The 19,051-nt window shown below is 40.8% G+C and overlaps 1 protein-coding gene across 9 annotated transcripts in view; it reads left to right on the forward strand.

The window, feature by feature from the left end:
- Positions 1–952: 952 nt before the first annotated feature.
- The window catches only part of slmapa (sarcolemma associated protein a), a 59,867-nt gene continuing 41,768 nt past the window's right edge, over positions 953–19,051 (forward strand). For 8 of the 9 annotated variants that reach the window (XM_051414046.1, XM_051414044.1, XM_051414047.1 and 5 more), the window contains exon 1: positions 2,071–2,768. In XM_051414046.1, the coding sequence (XP_051270006.1) occupies positions 2,571–2,768 (198 nt within the window). In that variant the 5' untranslated portion in view covers positions 2,071–2,570. Of the gene's footprint in view, positions 1,418–2,070; positions 2,769–19,051 lie in introns of those variants that run through there. The other variant, XM_051414045.1, reaches the window with a different exon arrangement.

Here is a 19,051-nt window from a genome sequence, read left to right on the forward strand (position 1 = left end):
TCCATAAATCAAGTCACCTGGATAAAACCTTATGATGGAACTATAAAATATTGTTTTGTAGGTGATACTCTAAAGTTAGGGATAGGGTATATAGTCTGCAGAGAGGAACCGTAACACAACAGGTGTTTAAAAAGAGAGAAAAACAGTTTAAAGGTACATTCCCTGGTTGTTGAAGCAACTAATGGAGCCACGACTGCTCTCATGCCCTTTTTTTTTAAAGCCCAACTATAATCAAAATCCTAGAATTGTGACATCGCAATGGGAAACGCCTATATTATGTTCTTGTTTGTTGTTGTTTTTTTACTCCTTTGACTCAGGTTTAAATACAGGAGTATTAAAATAAATAGTTTTTTTCCCTATGATTGTATAGTTAACTTTTATTTTGAAAAATCATATGTAAACACATCTATATGGTTTAGATATAGTAGTAGTAATATTGGCATAGCTCTGAGAAAAGTTAAATTGTTGTTTATTTTTCTGTTAATAAAGTAGATATATTGATATATTGTTCATAATAAAAGCCTGTGATTAAATAGTGAGCATTTTTCATATTGTTGACATCAAAATCAGTGATATTATCAGTTAATAAAGTAGATATATTGTATAATACGTTAAAACATCACTTCCATATCAGAAACTGAAAAAGCCATACATACTGTGGTAATGTTATAAACGTCAAAAAATATAGCTAGTTACTTTTATAAATTTGACTTCAAAAATCATGATTTAGAAAGTTCAAATGACTCATAACCTCAAATATATATATATATATTTTAATACCATGTCTAACTTTTAACCCGTTTCTCTTTCCCTGTCATAAAATATGCTTCCCCAGAATCAACTCAACCTCTAATTAACGCGAATCCAGAATGAAGACGACGTTGTTTTCCTCTCTCTGACTCTCTCTGAGGAGTTGCAGAGAGTCGGTCAGTGAACGCACCGCGCCCGTCCGCTCTCCAGTTACAGTATGGCGGCCGGGACTCGCGGAGGAGGACAACTTCTTCTAGATCCCTTCCAGAAAACTGCGGGACGGCGGCGGCTCTAACTCACACCCGCCCCGGCGAACCGGACCCGGACTGAGAGACACGACGACCGCGCAACTTGTGTCTTATCCTCCCCCTGTCTTTCCCCTGGGAGACACTCGGGGCTGGTGTGATGCGTGAAGACCCGCAGTCTACAAACTCTCCCGATTTTTTTTTTTTTTTTTCCGCCGTTGACTGTCAGTTAGCCGGCTAGCTGCTACTAACCGCTAGCTCATGCTAACGTTCGCTTGCGGGGATCCGTAGCAGCCAAAAGACGGGGCTAGCTCGCTGCTTTTATTTGCCCCCCCCACCTCCACCTCCTCCTCCTCCTCCTTCCTCCTCTCACTCCTCCCTCCCTCCCCGAGGAGACAGGGATGGCATTCCGCCTCCACTCGGTAAGCGAACTGGTTGAGAGGGGTGGGGAGAAAACGTTTAAGGACCTCGGTGATAAGTTTGTGAGCACTCGTTAGCCTAGCCTAGCCTAGCCTAGCCTAGCCTAGCTTTGCTGGTACAACGCCAGGAAACGTTGGTCTCTCCGCTAGCGAGCTAGCCAATTAGCATTTTAGTTGCACAAGGAGACCTGCTAATCCCCCGCTCATCCCGGCGGAGTGTTTTTTTTTTTTATTTAAAACCCCCTCCGCACTAATTCAGACGAGGAGTGGAGACTGGGCTGCTTCAGCTGAAACCTCAACCGACTCTTAACTCAGGGGCGTTCAGGCTCGCTGTAGGTGTCGTTCGCGGTCTTGTAGGTGTTCTCTGGAGGGAGTGGTGGCGTTAGGTAGCTAGCTAAGGCTCCCTGTATCAGGGCAACAATGTCACTCAGATTATGACAAGGCGGTAAATGGCGAATAAATACAGCGGGTGACACATTTAACATTTACTCAAACGCTGCTGCAAGGAAGGGCATCTCTAGAAAGCGCGCAATCATTTGTTTAACATTGGATGAGACAGTTTCCTGGATTGATAACTCGTTTTTTAATCAGTAGGCACAGTTATTGAAGTGAGCTGTTGGTATTGGTGGGTGGGTGGGTGGGTGGGGTTGGGGTGGGGGGGTTGAGTAAAGATCCAGTCTGTCTGTGGTGGCCTGTTTTCAGTGCTGGAGTAGTTTGATGGACGTGGGAGGCTGTTTGCCAGACTGTCAGAGCTATACTCAGTCATGTATGTCTTGACACATGGCACCTTGGTCTGTACATAGTGCCTGCTGTCAGATATAAGTGTCGTTATGTAGCTTTGGTGGACGGTCAGCGAAGGGGAATGTCTTGTCTTTTTTTATACCTGTTGGTTTGTTTTTTATTTTCGTTTTTTTCAAACACAGGAGAGTCTTGTTGAATCGAAGTGGGGAAGCGGTGCAGCCTGGGCTGTGTACAGTGGACAATGTTTATAAGTTTGTGCCTAGAAGCTTAGAGGACTTACAGTTTGGCCTACCTATTAGGCTACACACAGATATTGTAGTTTATTCATTAGGGAGTGAAACAGAAGCCTGCCACTCTGGATCAAGAAAACCTCTCCCTCGTGTCTGGTTGGAGTAACACTCTTAAGCCAAAATCAATGCCTTCAGCGCTGGCCGTGTTCGCCTGCCGACCCAACTCGCACCCATTCCAGGAGAGGCATGTATACCTGGATGAGCCAGTCAAGATCGGCAGGTCGGTGGCTCGGTGTCGGCCGGCCCAGAACAATGCCACCTTCGACTGCAAGGTGCTGTCCAGGAATCATGCCTTGGTCTGGTTCGACCACAAGACCGGCAAGGTAAGAAGTATTATAATGACTTCAGGATTTGACTTTCCTCCCAAGATTTTAGATTTGGTGTGAATCTTTTTCTGTCTTTTGATGAAAAATCACAATTGATTTGTTGAGAAGCATTCTCCAAATGTCTCCAGCAGGCGAGCCTCCATGTTTCACAGAGCGTATCTTCACAAATGGCCATCTCAAAATGATTCTCTGTCACATTTAAATCATCAGCCGTGCTTCCACAAACACACATGTACTTTTTTTTTTTTTTTCTGGAGAACACCCTGGAGGAGCGGAAACTGTACTCGGACTTGAACAGGTTCAGTTTGTTTTAGGGTGCTGCTCACAACAAGCATGTTTGGAGGGGAACTCTGGAGCGTTGCCTTCTGTAGACGTATCCAACTCTGTACTTGGAGAGTAATGCGTAATCTCAATTGAGCACAGGAAATGTTCCCAAAACTCAAGGGATTATGGGTAGAAAGACACAGATGCTGCTCCTCGTGCTAGGAAACATGAAATAAGCAGCAATGGATCAATTCTGCATTTTCAATCTGCAAATATATCTGTCCTCCTTGCAGACAGTGTTACTAAAAGTCTGTACATTTGATGAGCTACCCGTGAATCTTCTTTGCACAAACTGTACAGAGTCTGCAGTGTGAACATGAATTAACAAAATACAACAAATACTTGGCCCTTCTTAACCATGTCAAGGTAAACTAGAACTTTCTGTATCTGGAGCCTTTCAGGTCCGGTTGCAGTTACAATCCTGGCTGTTTTCTGTTTCCGCTCTTAACAACTGTGAAGGTTATGTATGTCGTGTTAATATGAGCTATTCCAAAAAAACAGAATGCATTGTTTCTCTTTTAGGGATATTTTCACAGATTTAATCACAGAGATCCAGTAACAATAGTACATTTTAAAGTTGTGTGAGCTTTTTATTTTGCTATTGGACATTTGTCTCAAATACAGGGCCTTTTTTATTGTAGTGTGCCTTGATTCAAAAGACATGTCGTCTTCAACTGCACCGTTTCATTTTACAAATAACTTGAAAACAATGTTTTTAGGAAAGATAAAGGCAAAAAGCTCACCCTAATTATCCTCACTGTCGTGTGATAAATCATGAATCCTGAAACATGAAATTTAAAACATATAAAACGGACAGAATTACATTTTAGAAGCTGGAACCGGTTAATGCTTGGTATTTTTGATTAGAAAATAACAAACTATTGTTTATATCTGCAGTAACTGTCTTCTTTTTATACAGTTTGTAGTAATTGTGAGTAAAAAGACTAACACCTCGCATTTGTTAACCCATATGAATAAATAGAATGAATAATAAAACAGGTGAGATAAACAGCACGCTGAGCTCATTTTCCGGACAGACAGATGGGTTTAAATTTAGTCCTGGACTAAACAGAATCCAATACAGACATACGCAGAGGAATGCCCTTAGTCCATTCTTGGATTAGATCCTTAATCCTTGTCTGCGAAACCAACCTGTGATTTCTTTAAAATCCACAGGTCTGAGATCTGAAGCAGATGGATCAAATCTGTGTGTTGTAGCATCTGTCGTTGTGTGGCCTCAGTGTGTCTGTAGTTTCTCTGTAGAACAGGTTGAACAGGCTGAGACAACCACGGGATTACCCAACTATGTGGCATGCAGGGACTTTGAAATACCCTGTGTGTGTGTGTGTTCATACAGCATAAGCTATTTATAATGACACCAGTAGCGTCATCCTTTCCTCTCTTCAGGGATAAAACGCACACATGGATTGACCGACATATACACACTAATACTGATTTATTGGCAGTTATTATTTCCCCAGTATACCCAATATTGGATTGGATTAAACAGAAGAATGATCAGTTGTTTTGTTTTTATCACCAGAGTCCTTTTTTGGCTCTGAGAATGGCTGTGCTGCTTCTTTGTTGAGCTGATAAACAGAGCCAGTTGACTCTTAATATAATGAACCTAGTCACTGACTGGCTCTAAATAATTTGCAGTACTGAAGCAGCCCAATCATATAAGAAAGACTTCTAGTGTTGAATGAATATATGAAAGGCACTCTAATGGCCCAAATGCAAGAAGACCCTCTTTTGGATAAAGGTTTTTGTTCAAGATGTGAAACACTTTAGAAGATGGGCAAATAGACCATATTTAATGTCTTTTAAATTAATTGTCACATATAAATAAAGGTGCAGTAAATCTGGGTGCCCTGTGACTGAACGACCCCAACCATGAACCTCAACATGGTTCACGTCCAGCTGGAGAGCTTTGTTGAATCATTGCCCGTCTCTCCCCTTTCATCTCCTGTCATCATACTGTCAGCTATGTAATATAGGCCTACAGTCCCCCCAATAATAATGTCAAGATACAGTTAATCAATAAAAATAACAAAACAACAAAATAGTAAAAACACATTTTTAAATTTGAGTTAAAAAATATATATAAAATGTATGATATGGAAATATGAAATTAGGAGAGACCTGCAAGATTGTATAAATGCTGGTTCTCACATTGCACCTGTGCTCCATTTATATACAACATGCTGGAGAGTCCTTTCGCTGAAGACTTAAGCAGACAGCTAAACAATGAGCTGAAACTCATTATAAAGCATCGTAAAGCCGAGCAGGGCTGCAGATTGAGGTGATAATTCTCTGCAGGTTCATCACTACGAACCCCCTTTTTAAATTGTCATACTGTTTCACATTGTCACTCGATACATGCTATTGGAAAAATATCAGTTATAGCCACTCTAATATAGTAACATTATGCTTCTCAATGTTTTTGTTGCTGCAACAATGCCCTGTTTTTATTTTGGATATTTTAGCATCACATTGTAGGACAATAATGTCCATCGATAGTCCACTGGAATACACATGCTGTCATTGTTAAGTTCAACTAATACATTGACTTCTTGTCAGTTGATATTGGCTTGTTGCAGGTGAATTGACGTCAGTGTGTATACACAGTTATATGCTCATATATTTCACAGTGTAAATATGGTCAGAATTTGTGTTCGGTGTTCAGTTAACAATGCACAAATACAAAATACACTGCATTTAAATTATAGAAATTCATTACAATCATGGAAACGGTTGAAGGAAAATGGCTTAGTATTCGCTCTTTCTTGCAAACACTCACACACAGGAATTGAGCACACAGATCTGGCTTGCCTAACCAATACCTCATAACTGTAGGTTCCTCTAAAGTGCAGTAAGGACATTGTCACATGAGTCTGCAGTTTGGGTTCGTTCAAAAACCAACCGACAGTTTCACTTTGCTCTGATATGATGTTGAAAGCGAGTTTGATGCAAGTTCTTTGTTTTCATCTGAATCGTTCTGCATTGTGAGTTGAGATCGTGGTGATCAGGGGGGGGAACCTCTACAGAGCCAAAAGTAGGATAAGGTAATATGTCAATGAACTCTTGTAAAGTATGGTTTACTGCAAATGTTGACACTTTGTCTTTCTGATGGTTTTTGTGCTCAATTGTTTTCACCTCCATCTTGTCTGTGTGTGTGATAACTGCGCACTGAAGAGAAACAGGTGTGATTGGTCGCGTCCTGTGATTGATGAACCAATCAGTCGGTTCAGTGATCCAGCATATTGCTTTATTATTGATGTATCGTCCTGTACCTCAGAGCACAGTCTAATCCTACTGTAAGATCCCTCACTCTTTGGTTCTCAGGATCACTAGATCACTGTTCACTTCTTAGGCTTCACTGGAGCTGAAATGGACTGAGATGTGATTAAGGATTGAGACCTGTAGCACTGTGTGACTACATATTATGTACTGTAGCTTGCTGATGTCAGGGCGTCCCGCTGGGACTGTTGCCCTGACACTGACTACTGTGAAGGAAGGATGAACTAATTGACATGAGCGCAGCTGGTGGGATGAATATCTGAAGGGCTCTGAGAGAAAATAATGAAGCGTGTTCTTATTTAAGCAGCAGCCATCATGGGAAGGTCAGATCCGACCCAGCTGCCTCTCTCTTAACCCTGAGGGTCCTGGGACCTCAGTTTGGGAACCACTGTGCTTGAGGAGCTGAGATCCACCCAGTCAGACAGCCTGCAGTCCAACCGGAGGACAGTATCTCAGTCAGTCCATCGCCACATATTTTCCATTTATAGTTCTTTCTTTTTATCATTCTTGCTACAGCAACCATATGTCAAGTCCCAGCTGAAGTCTGTATACATTCCATTAAAACAAGACAAAAACTATATAACCATTCTGGAGGAAGTTTGTTTTGGATAACGTTCTCAACATGGAGCTGTTGAATGGACAGTGTGCCAAATGTACAACTGCAAAAATGCCCCAACAAATGTACTTTTTCCTCCTGTTTGCTAAAAACTACTATATCCAGCTGTTGTAGGAAATCACTGAGCTTTGTTAAAAATGAAGCTATACATTTGTGTGCTTTTTTTTTTTTTTAAAGCTTTAGATCTTCAGTAGAAACCAGTGGGCTTGGAGCTGAGAGAGCCACAGATAGGGTAGGGATCCAGAAAGTATTGAGAGACGGATTATCGCATTGTGGATTTCTTGACAATAAGAAAACTATAGAAAGACAGCAGACTTTTGCCAAGCTTTGGCTTCTCTAAAGAAAAAGGATTTATCAGGATTTTAAAACTTCTTTAAAACACAAAATAGTGTCTTGAAATGCTACTTAAGAAGCATCCTTGTGTAGGGTCAAGGACAGGTATGTAGCCATCAGTATCTGTCATTAAACCAACCAGTCTGTCAGTAAGCCACCCACAAATCTCTAAACAGCCTGTCAGTCAGTCAGTGGTGGTGTGTCAGTCAGATACGTAGCAGATTAAACCAGATTTAGGACTCACAGTGGAGTTCTCTGTAATATAGCTGTATCACTTAGTTATCCAGCCAGCCAGTTATTCATTCATTCATTCATTCATTCAAGTGAGTGTGTACACTCAACCTTTTACATGTGACAGTTGACCGGATCAGACCAGGTTTATCCTTCTGGAGGACATAGTTGTGACACGGCATAACTATGTTTGGTAACTCCACCTATGAAGTCCTGACACTGATCTGTTGGTGTCCATGCTACAACCAGGTTTTTATAAAATGTTAAAAGAAAAAGTTAAAAGAACATCAATTTTTTTGGGTGACGCATGTGGTTAGCATCTGATAGTAGAGAGGGAAAATGTTGAAATGTCTGGCTTCCTGCTTCATTAATAGTCTGTTAGCGAGTGTACATACTGCTGCATCAGTGCTGCAGCAATGTGTGATATGATGTTGGAGCTAAATTTGTCCTCTCTTGTCCTGCTTGTTTCCCTGCTGGCGGCCCATATGCCCAATGCAATACCTCACATCAGGATCTGCAGCACTCTTCTGCAGGCCATTGTCGCGTTTGGTCAGCCCTCTGTGGAGGAATCGGAGTCGAGAAGTAAAAAAGAATCCAGGGGAAACCCGGACTTTAAGTATAGTATGAGTTAATGGTTTAAGAGACATATTAGTTTGAACCCTTATGGTTTTAAACAGGTGTAAATACCCGTCAGCAAGTAGAAACCTGTGCTGGGCTGCACAGAGGGAATATCCCTACAGCCAGGTGAAAACACACCTTGTCATTTTATACTTCTAGTGTTCATACTTTATATGTACTGTATTTAGCTCTGGCTTATTTGAAACTTGTTTAAATCAGATTTTTAAAAATATGTGTCTGCTAATGAGAACATCAGCTGCTGTAGCTACTGAACCTCTGAGAGTGTCCATCACATAAATTGTTAAACAATGATGAATAGGGATGGGAATCGAGAATCGGTTCTTCTTCAGAACCGGTGCCCAGTGAATCGATTCCTTGGAACCGTTAACGTGCCTGCTTAACAATGTCGCTTATCGGTTCTGCTCGTTGCAAATGTGTCATGACGTCACACACACGCTGCGTTGTTTTAGTTCAGAACGCAGCAAACATGGTGTCGAGGCAGAACCGCTCTAAAGTTTGGTTATATTTCATGTGAAAAGACGACAATACGGTCACTTGCAACACTTGTAAAGTTTCCGTTTCGTCAAAGGGGGGAACTACCTCCAATATGCAGAAACATTTGGCCACACAGCATCAATTCATTTGCAGGACTGTCGCGTGTTTGATACACTACTACCTAGCGACACAAGTGAGTCAAGCAGCAGCGGAGCTAACGGGACGCCATCTGTTATTAATGCCGAAGGTAACTTTAAACTCTCCAGGCAGGATAGGCCCTGTCTACTTAGTTAATGTGATCGCCATTTCATTGTGTAAACATTTACTATACGAATAATCTACATTGTCATTGTCCATCAAATTTAGATGATGATGACTTTACTTCGAGAAGTAGCTCACCTACTTTTAGGTTTGTTCTGAGGTTGCTACACATAATTTGTATATACTCTGTGCTGTGTCTTCTAATCAGATATTAAAGCAACTTAATACAAACAAACAAATTTGTACTTATTCCCTCACCCAATGAGAATCAATAAGAGAATCGATAAGGAATCGGATCGATAAGCAATATCGATAATGGAATCGGAATCGTTAAATTCTTATCAATTCCCATCACTAATGATGACAATAAGTGCAATGTAAATAACACCATGGTTTATATCACACAGTTTTACATTTCATCACAGCAGTTAAAGGACCAGTGTGTAGGATTCAGCGGGTTTCAGGGGATTATGCACTAATGTAAACATAGCTATGAGTATTATATTCCATCGCTGCCAATAAATCCTCACAAATGTTGAACACTGGACCTTTTAAACGTAATAGGTTTAAGTGAAAGCTGTTTTGATGATTCGAGCTGACTTGAGAAACAAACCAATGACTTTAATTTCTTGGTCAGCGATGCGAGCATGAGTTGCTGTGGCTAATATTTAGCATGCCAGCATGTTGACTGAAGCTGTCAAACTCAAACTACTATTTCAAACTTTCGGGGGAAAAAAGTAAATATTCAATCTGTTATGATCTGTCCCAATTTAAGTTTCATTGTATAAGAGCAGCAGGCCATGCCTTGTATGTCAGCAGGAGTGTCTGTGAAATGTCACTCTGATCTATTGCAACTGCTTTACAGTCAACAAAAACAATGAAGTGACTCATTATCAGTGATCGTTACAATGGAAACAGCACAAAGGAACAGAATTAAATACAAATACAATGTAGTTTAGGATTAGGCTACGTGGGTTGCTTTTGGGGCGGCTGTGGCTCAGAAGGTAGAGCAGGTTGTCCATTAATCACTCGCTTGGCAGTTTGTTCCCCAGATTATCTATCTATCTATCTATCTATCTATCTATCTATCTATCTATCTATCTATCTATCTATCTATCTATCTATCTATCTATCTATCTATCTATCTATCTATCTATCTATCTATCTATCTATCTATCTATCTATCTATCTATCTATCTATCTATCTATCTATCTATCTATCTATCTATCTATCTATCTATCTATAATATTGACAAATCACCTGTTGGTTCCCATTTGTTCAAGTCTGATTTGTTGAAACATTTATTTTATTGCTGATAAGCAAACATGTTGCATGTTTTTGCGGTTTCCTTCCCCCCTCTGTGTTTTGACCAGTATAAACATAAGAAGACTGTCTGGATCTAAATACTGTGTCATTCTTCTAACCGTTTCAGTTTCTGGTGTGTAATGCACTTAACAGCCTCACTTATCTAGTAGCATGGCTATATAATTGGGTAGTGTTGATTTGAGGTCAATGTAAATAGACTGAAGGACTTGAATGGAAATTTGTACAGCTTTCAGACCGGGGCGTTACAATCATGACACAAAAGCAGTTAATTTTCCAGGATGTCTGATCGTACAGTGCACATCAGGTGGTGTTAGTGCAGGGTGAAATATTATGTTATCAGTCTAGTTGTTTGGTTATTACGAGAACACACACCGACAGACACACACACACCCTACAGTAGATGAGTCATTAGATTGCTGTAGGCCTCAGGTGAACCAGATATACTGTCAAATAGAGAACAGATTCTCCATTCCCTATACCTTTAGTGTTACTGCTGGACCACAAGGGCCCCCTGACAGTCTGTTTTTGCACAGGAGGGTAGTTAGTTTGCGATAAAGACGACCAGAGAGCTAATCAGGCAGTCGACCAGTGAGCCGGTGGAGAGCAGTGCTGACAGCAGAGTAGAGCTGTTGTCTGGTATCAGTATTCCACAGCGTGGTAATGGCCCTAATCTGAATACCAACACAGCACAGGAACGCTCTTACACAGACAGGACACAGCCCTGTAACTCTTTATATCTGAGTGTAAGTGTGAGGGAATAAGACACTGTTGGCAGAAACAGCATTCTGGCAAACTCAGCCCTGGCATTGTGCATATGTGTGTGTGTTCAGTGATAGGAATACTGCATCCAGATACCGCAGCAGGACATCATGATGGGAGCATTAAAAGGAGGGGTGGGAAATCCAATTATTGGTGTCACAATGTGATTTCATATATATATATATTAATTAGTTTTCATCCATCCAATTAGAAGTTAAATTTCTGGTGGTTGTGTGAAACTTCCATCTCTAAGCTAACTATGCTGTTTCTTCAAGCCTATGGTAAATACGCTTGTTTCTCTAAATTACAAGCAGCCACTGGTAAGGATGTCGGGGGTAGTTGAGATGGAGGTATTACGATGATTTTGTACTGTTGAAGTTCAATACCCAGCCCTATCGATAACCATAGGGGTAGAATTAAAGCAGGTCCTACACTGGATTTTTAGGTTGATACAATATTAATATGGAAGTTAAAAAATATATCTTTCTTACGTAAAACATCAACATATTTCTTTCTATCTTTCTAAAACATCTATAAATATTTTCTTCTATTTCCCCTTCTGTTTCTGCTGTTCCTGACACGTGACACTAACTTTTACTATCTTGAACTTGATCCTTAAACATGCTGAGCTAGAGGCAGATTGCATAACCTGTTCATACATGATGCAGACTGTGTGTTAAAGCCCATTCTGTTGCATTACTCTATTCTACACCATTATGTTGAGCTCTATTTCTACATATCTTGTTGGCTGCTTTATCAGTGAGAGTATGCTGTGAACCTCAGTGGAGATTAACATACCAACCGGAGCTGAACATTATCCAGCCTGGTAGGAAGGTTGTCGTCAAAAAGCTGTTCACGTTGACCAGAATAAACTCCAGTCGACAGGTGAACCAGTTTGTTCTCCTGTCTACAACTCATCCTGAGTCTTCAGCTTTTCAACACTTCCTCAAACAGGAAGGTGGCGGCTGTCGACACCATCTGTCCATGGGAGCTTATTGTTAGAAGTCACCATCAGAACCCATGATGCTAAAATCCTGGCGTGTGGCTTAGTTAACAAGGTGAATTATAGCATCCTTCTTTAAAAAAAAAAAGCAATTTAGAACAATGAATTGGTTACTCTTTTTTTCACATAAAGTATTCAACAAATGAAACCAAAGAGATGTAGATACCCCTGCAGCATTTAATAATTAAAGATTTAAGTATTTAAGGCTTAAATGCAGTGTATTACTGATTGATTGGTCTTGCGTCAGGACTGTTGCTATGGACACATGGATGGTGTATTGAGTATCATAAAAACGTACCTGTGCAACAAATGTTCCACATGAGGACTATATAGGTGCGAGACACAGCACAGAGTGAAATGTAGTAGAAAACCACATTTTATTTTCGTCTTCATCTGGTGGCCTTTTTATTGAGAGTGTGGTTTATTTTCTGCCTTAAATTTGAATGAAAAATATGCAACAGAAGGTTAAGGAACTTGATGTGACGTCCTCAGATGTCTTGGTTTGTCGGAGATATTCAGCTTATAATGATATAAAACAGGGCAAATCAGAAAATCCTCACAATTGAGAAGCTGGAACCAGATGTTTGACACATTGACTTCTTTAATTACTTAAATCATTAATCAATTGTCAAAATTGTTGACTATTTTTCCAATTTTAGCATTTTATTTTGCGTTTGGCAGAAAAAATGTATGCCTTTTTGTTGACAAGTATTGCAAGCTCTATTAGTTCCCCTAGATAATGGATCCTAAAAGATATGGTCTGTTTTGTGTGCTCTCTCTCTTTATTTCTCTCTCTTCCTCCCCGTCTTCCATATAGACCACTAAAGTGACAGAGCTGAAAATAGTCAGCTGAAAATAGGCGGCTGAAATCATGTAGCTGAAACACACGCACACCAACACTCACCTTTCAAGGAAACACACACTAACACTCTGCTGCAGGAATATGCTCACATGCTGACTGATAAAACCCCTCTTTCTGTTTGCCAGTAGCAGCAAACCACCTCTTTTGGAAATGGTGTGGCAGGAGTCCAGGCTTCAGTCAGTTGGCTCTCTGCACCGACACACACCGGGATCAACAAACTCTTCTCCCTCTCTCTCTCTCTCTCTCTCTCCATCTACAGTCTCTTTCAGACATGCACTGTAACCTGTAAACGTTTCACATGACGGCATCATGTTTGAAAAGCAACTTTGAGTAAAATTTAGAGACCCGCTCTCACGCCAGGCTAACTATGTGATAACAAGACGGCTTAACGCACATTATACATATTTATTGCTCTGGCTGGGGTCATGTGGAAGTTGCCAAATATCACGTGAGCACTGCAGCACTATCCAAAATGGTCCTGTTATGTTCGAACTACAGATGCCCTAAGCCGATCCTATGAACTGGTATTGGTGCTGATCCGGGCATATTTTAGTAACGGCGTTGGCTAAAATAAACCCAATCAAAATCCAGTCCTTTCTTTGCCGTACTGTGTTTTGTCCCCCTCAGCCTGCAGTTGCAGCCCTGCTCTCCTTCACCACCACCGGGCTCTACAGTGCAGCATTTCACGGCATATGAGAATGACAGTTGGAGTGTGTGAATGTGAAAAATGATGGCCGCACTGGAGAGTGACTGGAGGTTCAGACTCTGAGATTGGCAAAATGAATGGGTTTGCTAATCTCGAACACTAATTATCATTAGTAAAGAGCAGTGTACAAAACATTCAGGTAGCAGCTTCTCATTTTTAACTGGCACTGACCGTGACTTCGCTGTTGCCGGCTGTAGGTTATCTCAGCTGTCAGTTCTCTGAGTAGCTTCATGATAGGCCAAAAAGAAACTTGTCTGTTGTAGATTTGTGTGCTCTCTGCAGGCTGGCGTCTGCGCTTGGCCAAGGATCATTTGTGAGGGAAGAAGCACCACACTGTAACACCGCTGTGTAACCACAAGTGTTTCTGTAGTTCCAGCTACAGGAACACTTCTCTCTAGCCGGGTCGCATCAATTTTAGTTTATAAACTTTTTTGAGCCAGAACCTTTTTAGTATTTGGATCATGTGGCCAATGAGTGTGTCAGATTGAGTACGCTATAGCTGTTATTTCAGATACATGACAGTATTTAATCCTCATAGAAGTTAAAATATCAATATATCGAATCAGACATCAGCAGGACAATATTAATGGATATGGATCAGGCGATGAAAGAAAATCTTGATTGGGACATCCCAAGTTTGAACTTTTCTGGTACAGGGGACCTACTGTATGTGTGAATGCTAAAAATACATTACTTACACAGATGGAGGAACCCAGCAATGTGACAGGTTCCATGTAAGGCGACAGTCATTCAATGCTGGTGTCTTTTTCTCTCTCTCTCTCTCTATTTTCTCCAGCCTAACACGCCTCTACCCCTCTTTTCTCTGCTCAACAACTGTGTTAATATAACAGGTTTATCGTAACCAGTCATGACTTGCTTCCTTCAGCGTGACCGATTCATTCATTAAGAAAGAAAATCTCACGCCTCAGTTCCAGGCCTGTGGTGTGACCAATCCTTTGACACTCAGCCCCACAAAGGAGCCTGTTCATACTTTTACTGTCAGTAATTATTAACATACTTTTCATGGCTGCATCTTTATCTACCATTTGACCTTCCACCTGGGGCTTCTGATGTTGACCCCTCAGTTGCTCTTTGATCTGTACAGTAATAAATGATATTGACATTACACTCAATTTACCTTGCTGTACTCCTGTAGCATAGTATTCCCACTTTGCTTTACTGGTATGCAGTGGGCAGTGAAAGTTCAGTGAACGTGTTCATCAAGTCGAGTTGGAAATCTGTTGTGACTGGCCCGAAGATTCTTTGTGTGACAGATGTTTGGTTCAACCTATAGGAAAAAGTGTTTTATCATCTTTCCTAACTCGGGGGAAATCATTCTGTCTTTATATGTAGGGGAGCTGCAGAGCTGTTCTAACCTGTTAGGACTAACCAGCAGGTGTTAAAATATTGGAGAGAAATCTGTATGTTTTTTAGTTGATAAGGAAATACAATTCTTTAGACGCTCCTCCTCAAAGATATTAACTGGAAAAAAAGGATGGGTTTCTGTCTGTCTTAAAACAGTACTTAAAACAATCAGGTGCCAATATGTGCATTAAAACGGTTCATACTGGCCATTAAAGATCTCTTCCTAGCATGCTTCCATTGGAAATGATAAGTGGTGAGTTTGAGGTTTATTATGAGGCTTGAACAGTCTGAATTTGTCAAATCAAGTGGGTATCGTCCATAGTTATAGTTCTTTTTTTAGTACAGAATCCCTCATTGTGTGTCCCTGAACAGTGTTTACGTGCTGAGCTGCGGCGGAGGGATGGTACTAACTCAAAGAGGGAAATTTGTACCAGAAACTTTGAAAGATGCTCGCTTGAGTTGCCTGATATATCAACTGCAGATAAAGTTTGTGTTTTTCTACAGAACAAGGACTGTGTCACATATCATCTTGACTGGAAGCGCATTAGGAAAGGCTCTCTTAAAGGCCTGTATGAACAGGAGGAACAATTACAGGAAGCAAAACCTGTTTGAATTAACATATGGGGACCTGACGTAATGGAATTGTGAACCTATCCCTTTAAAGCTTCTTGTGACTGTCAATATCTGTGTTCATTGCTTTACAATCTTTTTATTTCACTCGGCAGGTTTTTGCTATTAATATTTAATAGGGAGCAGGAAAGTACAGCTACAGTGCCCATAAAACTGTGGTTGTGTTTAATGCACAAAAACTTCAGCACTTCTACTAATGTAACTAAAAATATTTTGCACTAGATGGAGGCTTAATTTTTTATGCCCATCTGTTTAATTATAGCTCACATTATGTCAGTGCTTTAAGCATAGATGGTGATATATTCCTGCTACATATCAACACATGTTAATGGCCGTAGATTCACAATCCTTTATTTTTGGGCCAAATGATCTGGTGGGCCTGATGCAGAGATCTGGACCACGACAGCAGCGGTGAGAAAAGTCATGACATGAATGTGTGTACCAGTCAATCCAATAGTTGTCAAAGGTCAGGGGATGACCAAAGTCAGTAGGATCCTCTGTGGTCTGTGAATTTCTGAACTAACTTTTCATGGAAATGCATCCAAAGCATGTCGAGATATTTCAGTCTGAACCAAATTGGTGGACCGACATTGCCATCCCTCCAGCGTGGCTAAAACCCCCCCCAGCTAAATATGCAATGTAGGCTTGAACTACATCAACAGCCATCAAGTTGTCTCACAAATTTGTTGACATAATGGCACATGGGTGTAGTAACATGGGGATTCTTTCTCAAAGGAGACCTCCTTCTTCCTCTTGCAGGGACTGAATGTCGGATGCTGGAGAAATAATCTCATGTTCTACTCTGAGGGGGAAGTATTTTTAGTCGTGCTCAAACTTTCAGCGCGACTCCTACGAATGATTCTTAGGGACTTGATAAATACAGGCTCAGAGTCAATCTGTCAGCTGACTACTACTATCTGTTTATTAACTCATCTGTGTGTGTGTGTGTGTGTGTGTCCAACCAAGCTGGTGTCATGTGGCGACCTGCTGACTGGTTAAGTGGTTGTCGTGGCTGTTGGCTGCCAGCTGATGGTTTGCACTGTTTTTGGAGGCTGAGGGGAAAATTAAAATCCAAACACAATTACATGGCATTCATTGAGCTGACACTAATGAAGGAGGAGGGATGAAAAGAGAAAGGGAGTCAGAGGACAGAGAAGGATAAAAGGATGCAGTGTTTCCCCGAGAAATGTTCTGTTCGTGGGTGGAAGTGGTGCAGGAATGTTGGTGGTGGTGAAAATCTGTCGAAAGTGTAGATCAGTTTGAAAAGTTGCGCACTTGTGTGAAAAATGTTTCCCTATTCCAGGAATATTTTCAGATCCTTTTCAATACATTTTTCTTTTGTTGGTCTTGAGGGTGACGGCAAGCACGCCAGTCTAGTACTTCAGAGCCTTTCATCAGCAATGCTGGCGTACTTAATCTAATGTACTTTTTTGTACCATCCTGAAATTAAGGATTATTGTTGTTACATAATTGTTAATGGGGATGGAGATTAATCACTAATGGCCTCTATTCTAGAGAGGAGAAGGAAAGCAAAACAGATGGACAGAAACGGCAGTGAACACACAGAAAGACCAGTAAATATGTCTAGAGCTGCAACAATAGGTCGATAATGGCTTGGTTGAGTGACAGAAAATTAACGGGCAGCTATTTTGTTAATTGAACAAATGTTTAAGTCCATTTATTAGTTGAAAATGCCAAACATTTGACGGTTGCAGCTTTTTAAAGGTGAGAATTTCTCAAATGAAGCAATTAAGTGTATAAAAGTGAGGTCTTTTGCAGGTCTACACAGTTCCTAACCAAGACATCATTTAGTGTAATCCGGTTAATTGGTGGAGCATCATGCTGCCACCGCCAGTGCTGCTGTCGTCTCAGGTCAGCCACAGTTTGGATCATCCTATTCAGACCTGGTCTGACTGTTCTTTTGTCCCTTTTGGACTGAGGCTGTCTTTCTGAAGATTAATTTATGCGCATCCGTTTTGGGTGGATTTTAAATGGGTCAGTTCAGGTTAAAAGCCTCTAATAGAACAAAACCTCTGTAGGGACTCTGTAACCCTCTAGTACACAGGTGTAAACCCATCTTAAAGGATAATTCTAGTTTATTGCAACTTGGGTCTTATTTTCACAGTCATCATCATCATTTAAAGGAATTATATCATTATATTTACAGAAATAATATTGGTGACATCCAAAGTAACATGAGGATAAAATAATCAGTGTTGTAAACAAACGCCCAGGTTAGACAAATGTAGGCCAACGGTAAAAAAATAATGACCAAAACTGTTACTGTTGTAATCCTCTATCACAGTCTCCAGATCCACTTTAAGCTTCAACACTGACCTGCTGCACTTACTGTTGCTGTGTGCACAAAGTGTTCTTGTGCAGCAGCAATGATGGGGCAGAAACAGAAATACCAAAACCTGAATTATTCTTTTGAGATCGAAAGAATTGTAAAGGCAGACAGTAGCTAACTGTGCGACGTTGGTATGTGGCAGTTTACCAGCTGACTGAACAGGGAAGGAATTTTTTCCCTTTCACACTCTGTCGCACACACACACACACACACACAGAGAAATCTCAGCTAATATCCATGGTTAGTGTGTCAGTGAGTCAACCAATCAGTGACGTTCTCTGTGATCTGCTTTGTTGTGTCTCTGTTGCCAGAGGGAAGATCAAACAAACCATCAGAACTTTCTAAAAAGCATTTAAAAGAATTAAAAAGTCAGCTCGGTCTATGAGTTACCTGAGTTACCTGTCAACCAATGCATCTGTCATTAATTTTTTCATTCTGACTTGTGTGACCAGTGCCTCGTAGTTGGTCACCTGGGATTAGTGCGGAGTTAGAAAGTGACTGACTGCTGATTGATAATGTCACCTCAATCTCCATTTTTAGCCGTCCCTCTAACTCCGTCAAATGAGGAAATGAGGCAGCTGTGATTCAGCATAAACCCACGGTTTGTTTGTGGAAATGAAAGGGACTTCCTGTATGAGTCAGAAGGTGTAGGTGTTAGATCAAACGCTGTCTGAGATCAATCAACCTGTAACTGAGAGTAAGATATTGGGAACTCCTCTGAAAAGACATGGAAATTTCATGTCACAATTTCTCCTAAATAATTGCGATACACGATATTATCGCAACAAACATGAAAATATACTTAATTCTTTTAAAATGGCACTCAGTATATTATTTACTGCCTAACGGCACCTCATCTCCCTGTTCTGGTGCCATGGTGACAGGCTCAGGATTTTGGAGCGACTGGAAAGATGCGGCCTCCCCCTTGTCCTCTTGTTCAAAAATAAATCAGGAAATCAATATAGTGCTGTATGCTGGCGAGCTAGACCACTTTTAAAGGCAAGCCATGTGAGGATATTCACAATTATCCCATGCTTTTTCTCATGATGCGCGATAACATCAGTTATCGTCCCATCTCTAGTATGAACCTGACTTTAGTG

This window comes from Dicentrarchus labrax, unplaced genomic scaffold (assembly GCF_905237075.1).
Source record: "Dicentrarchus labrax unplaced genomic scaffold, dlabrax2021, whole genome shotgun sequence".
NCBI lineage: Eukaryota > Metazoa > Chordata > Actinopteri > Moronidae > Dicentrarchus > Dicentrarchus labrax.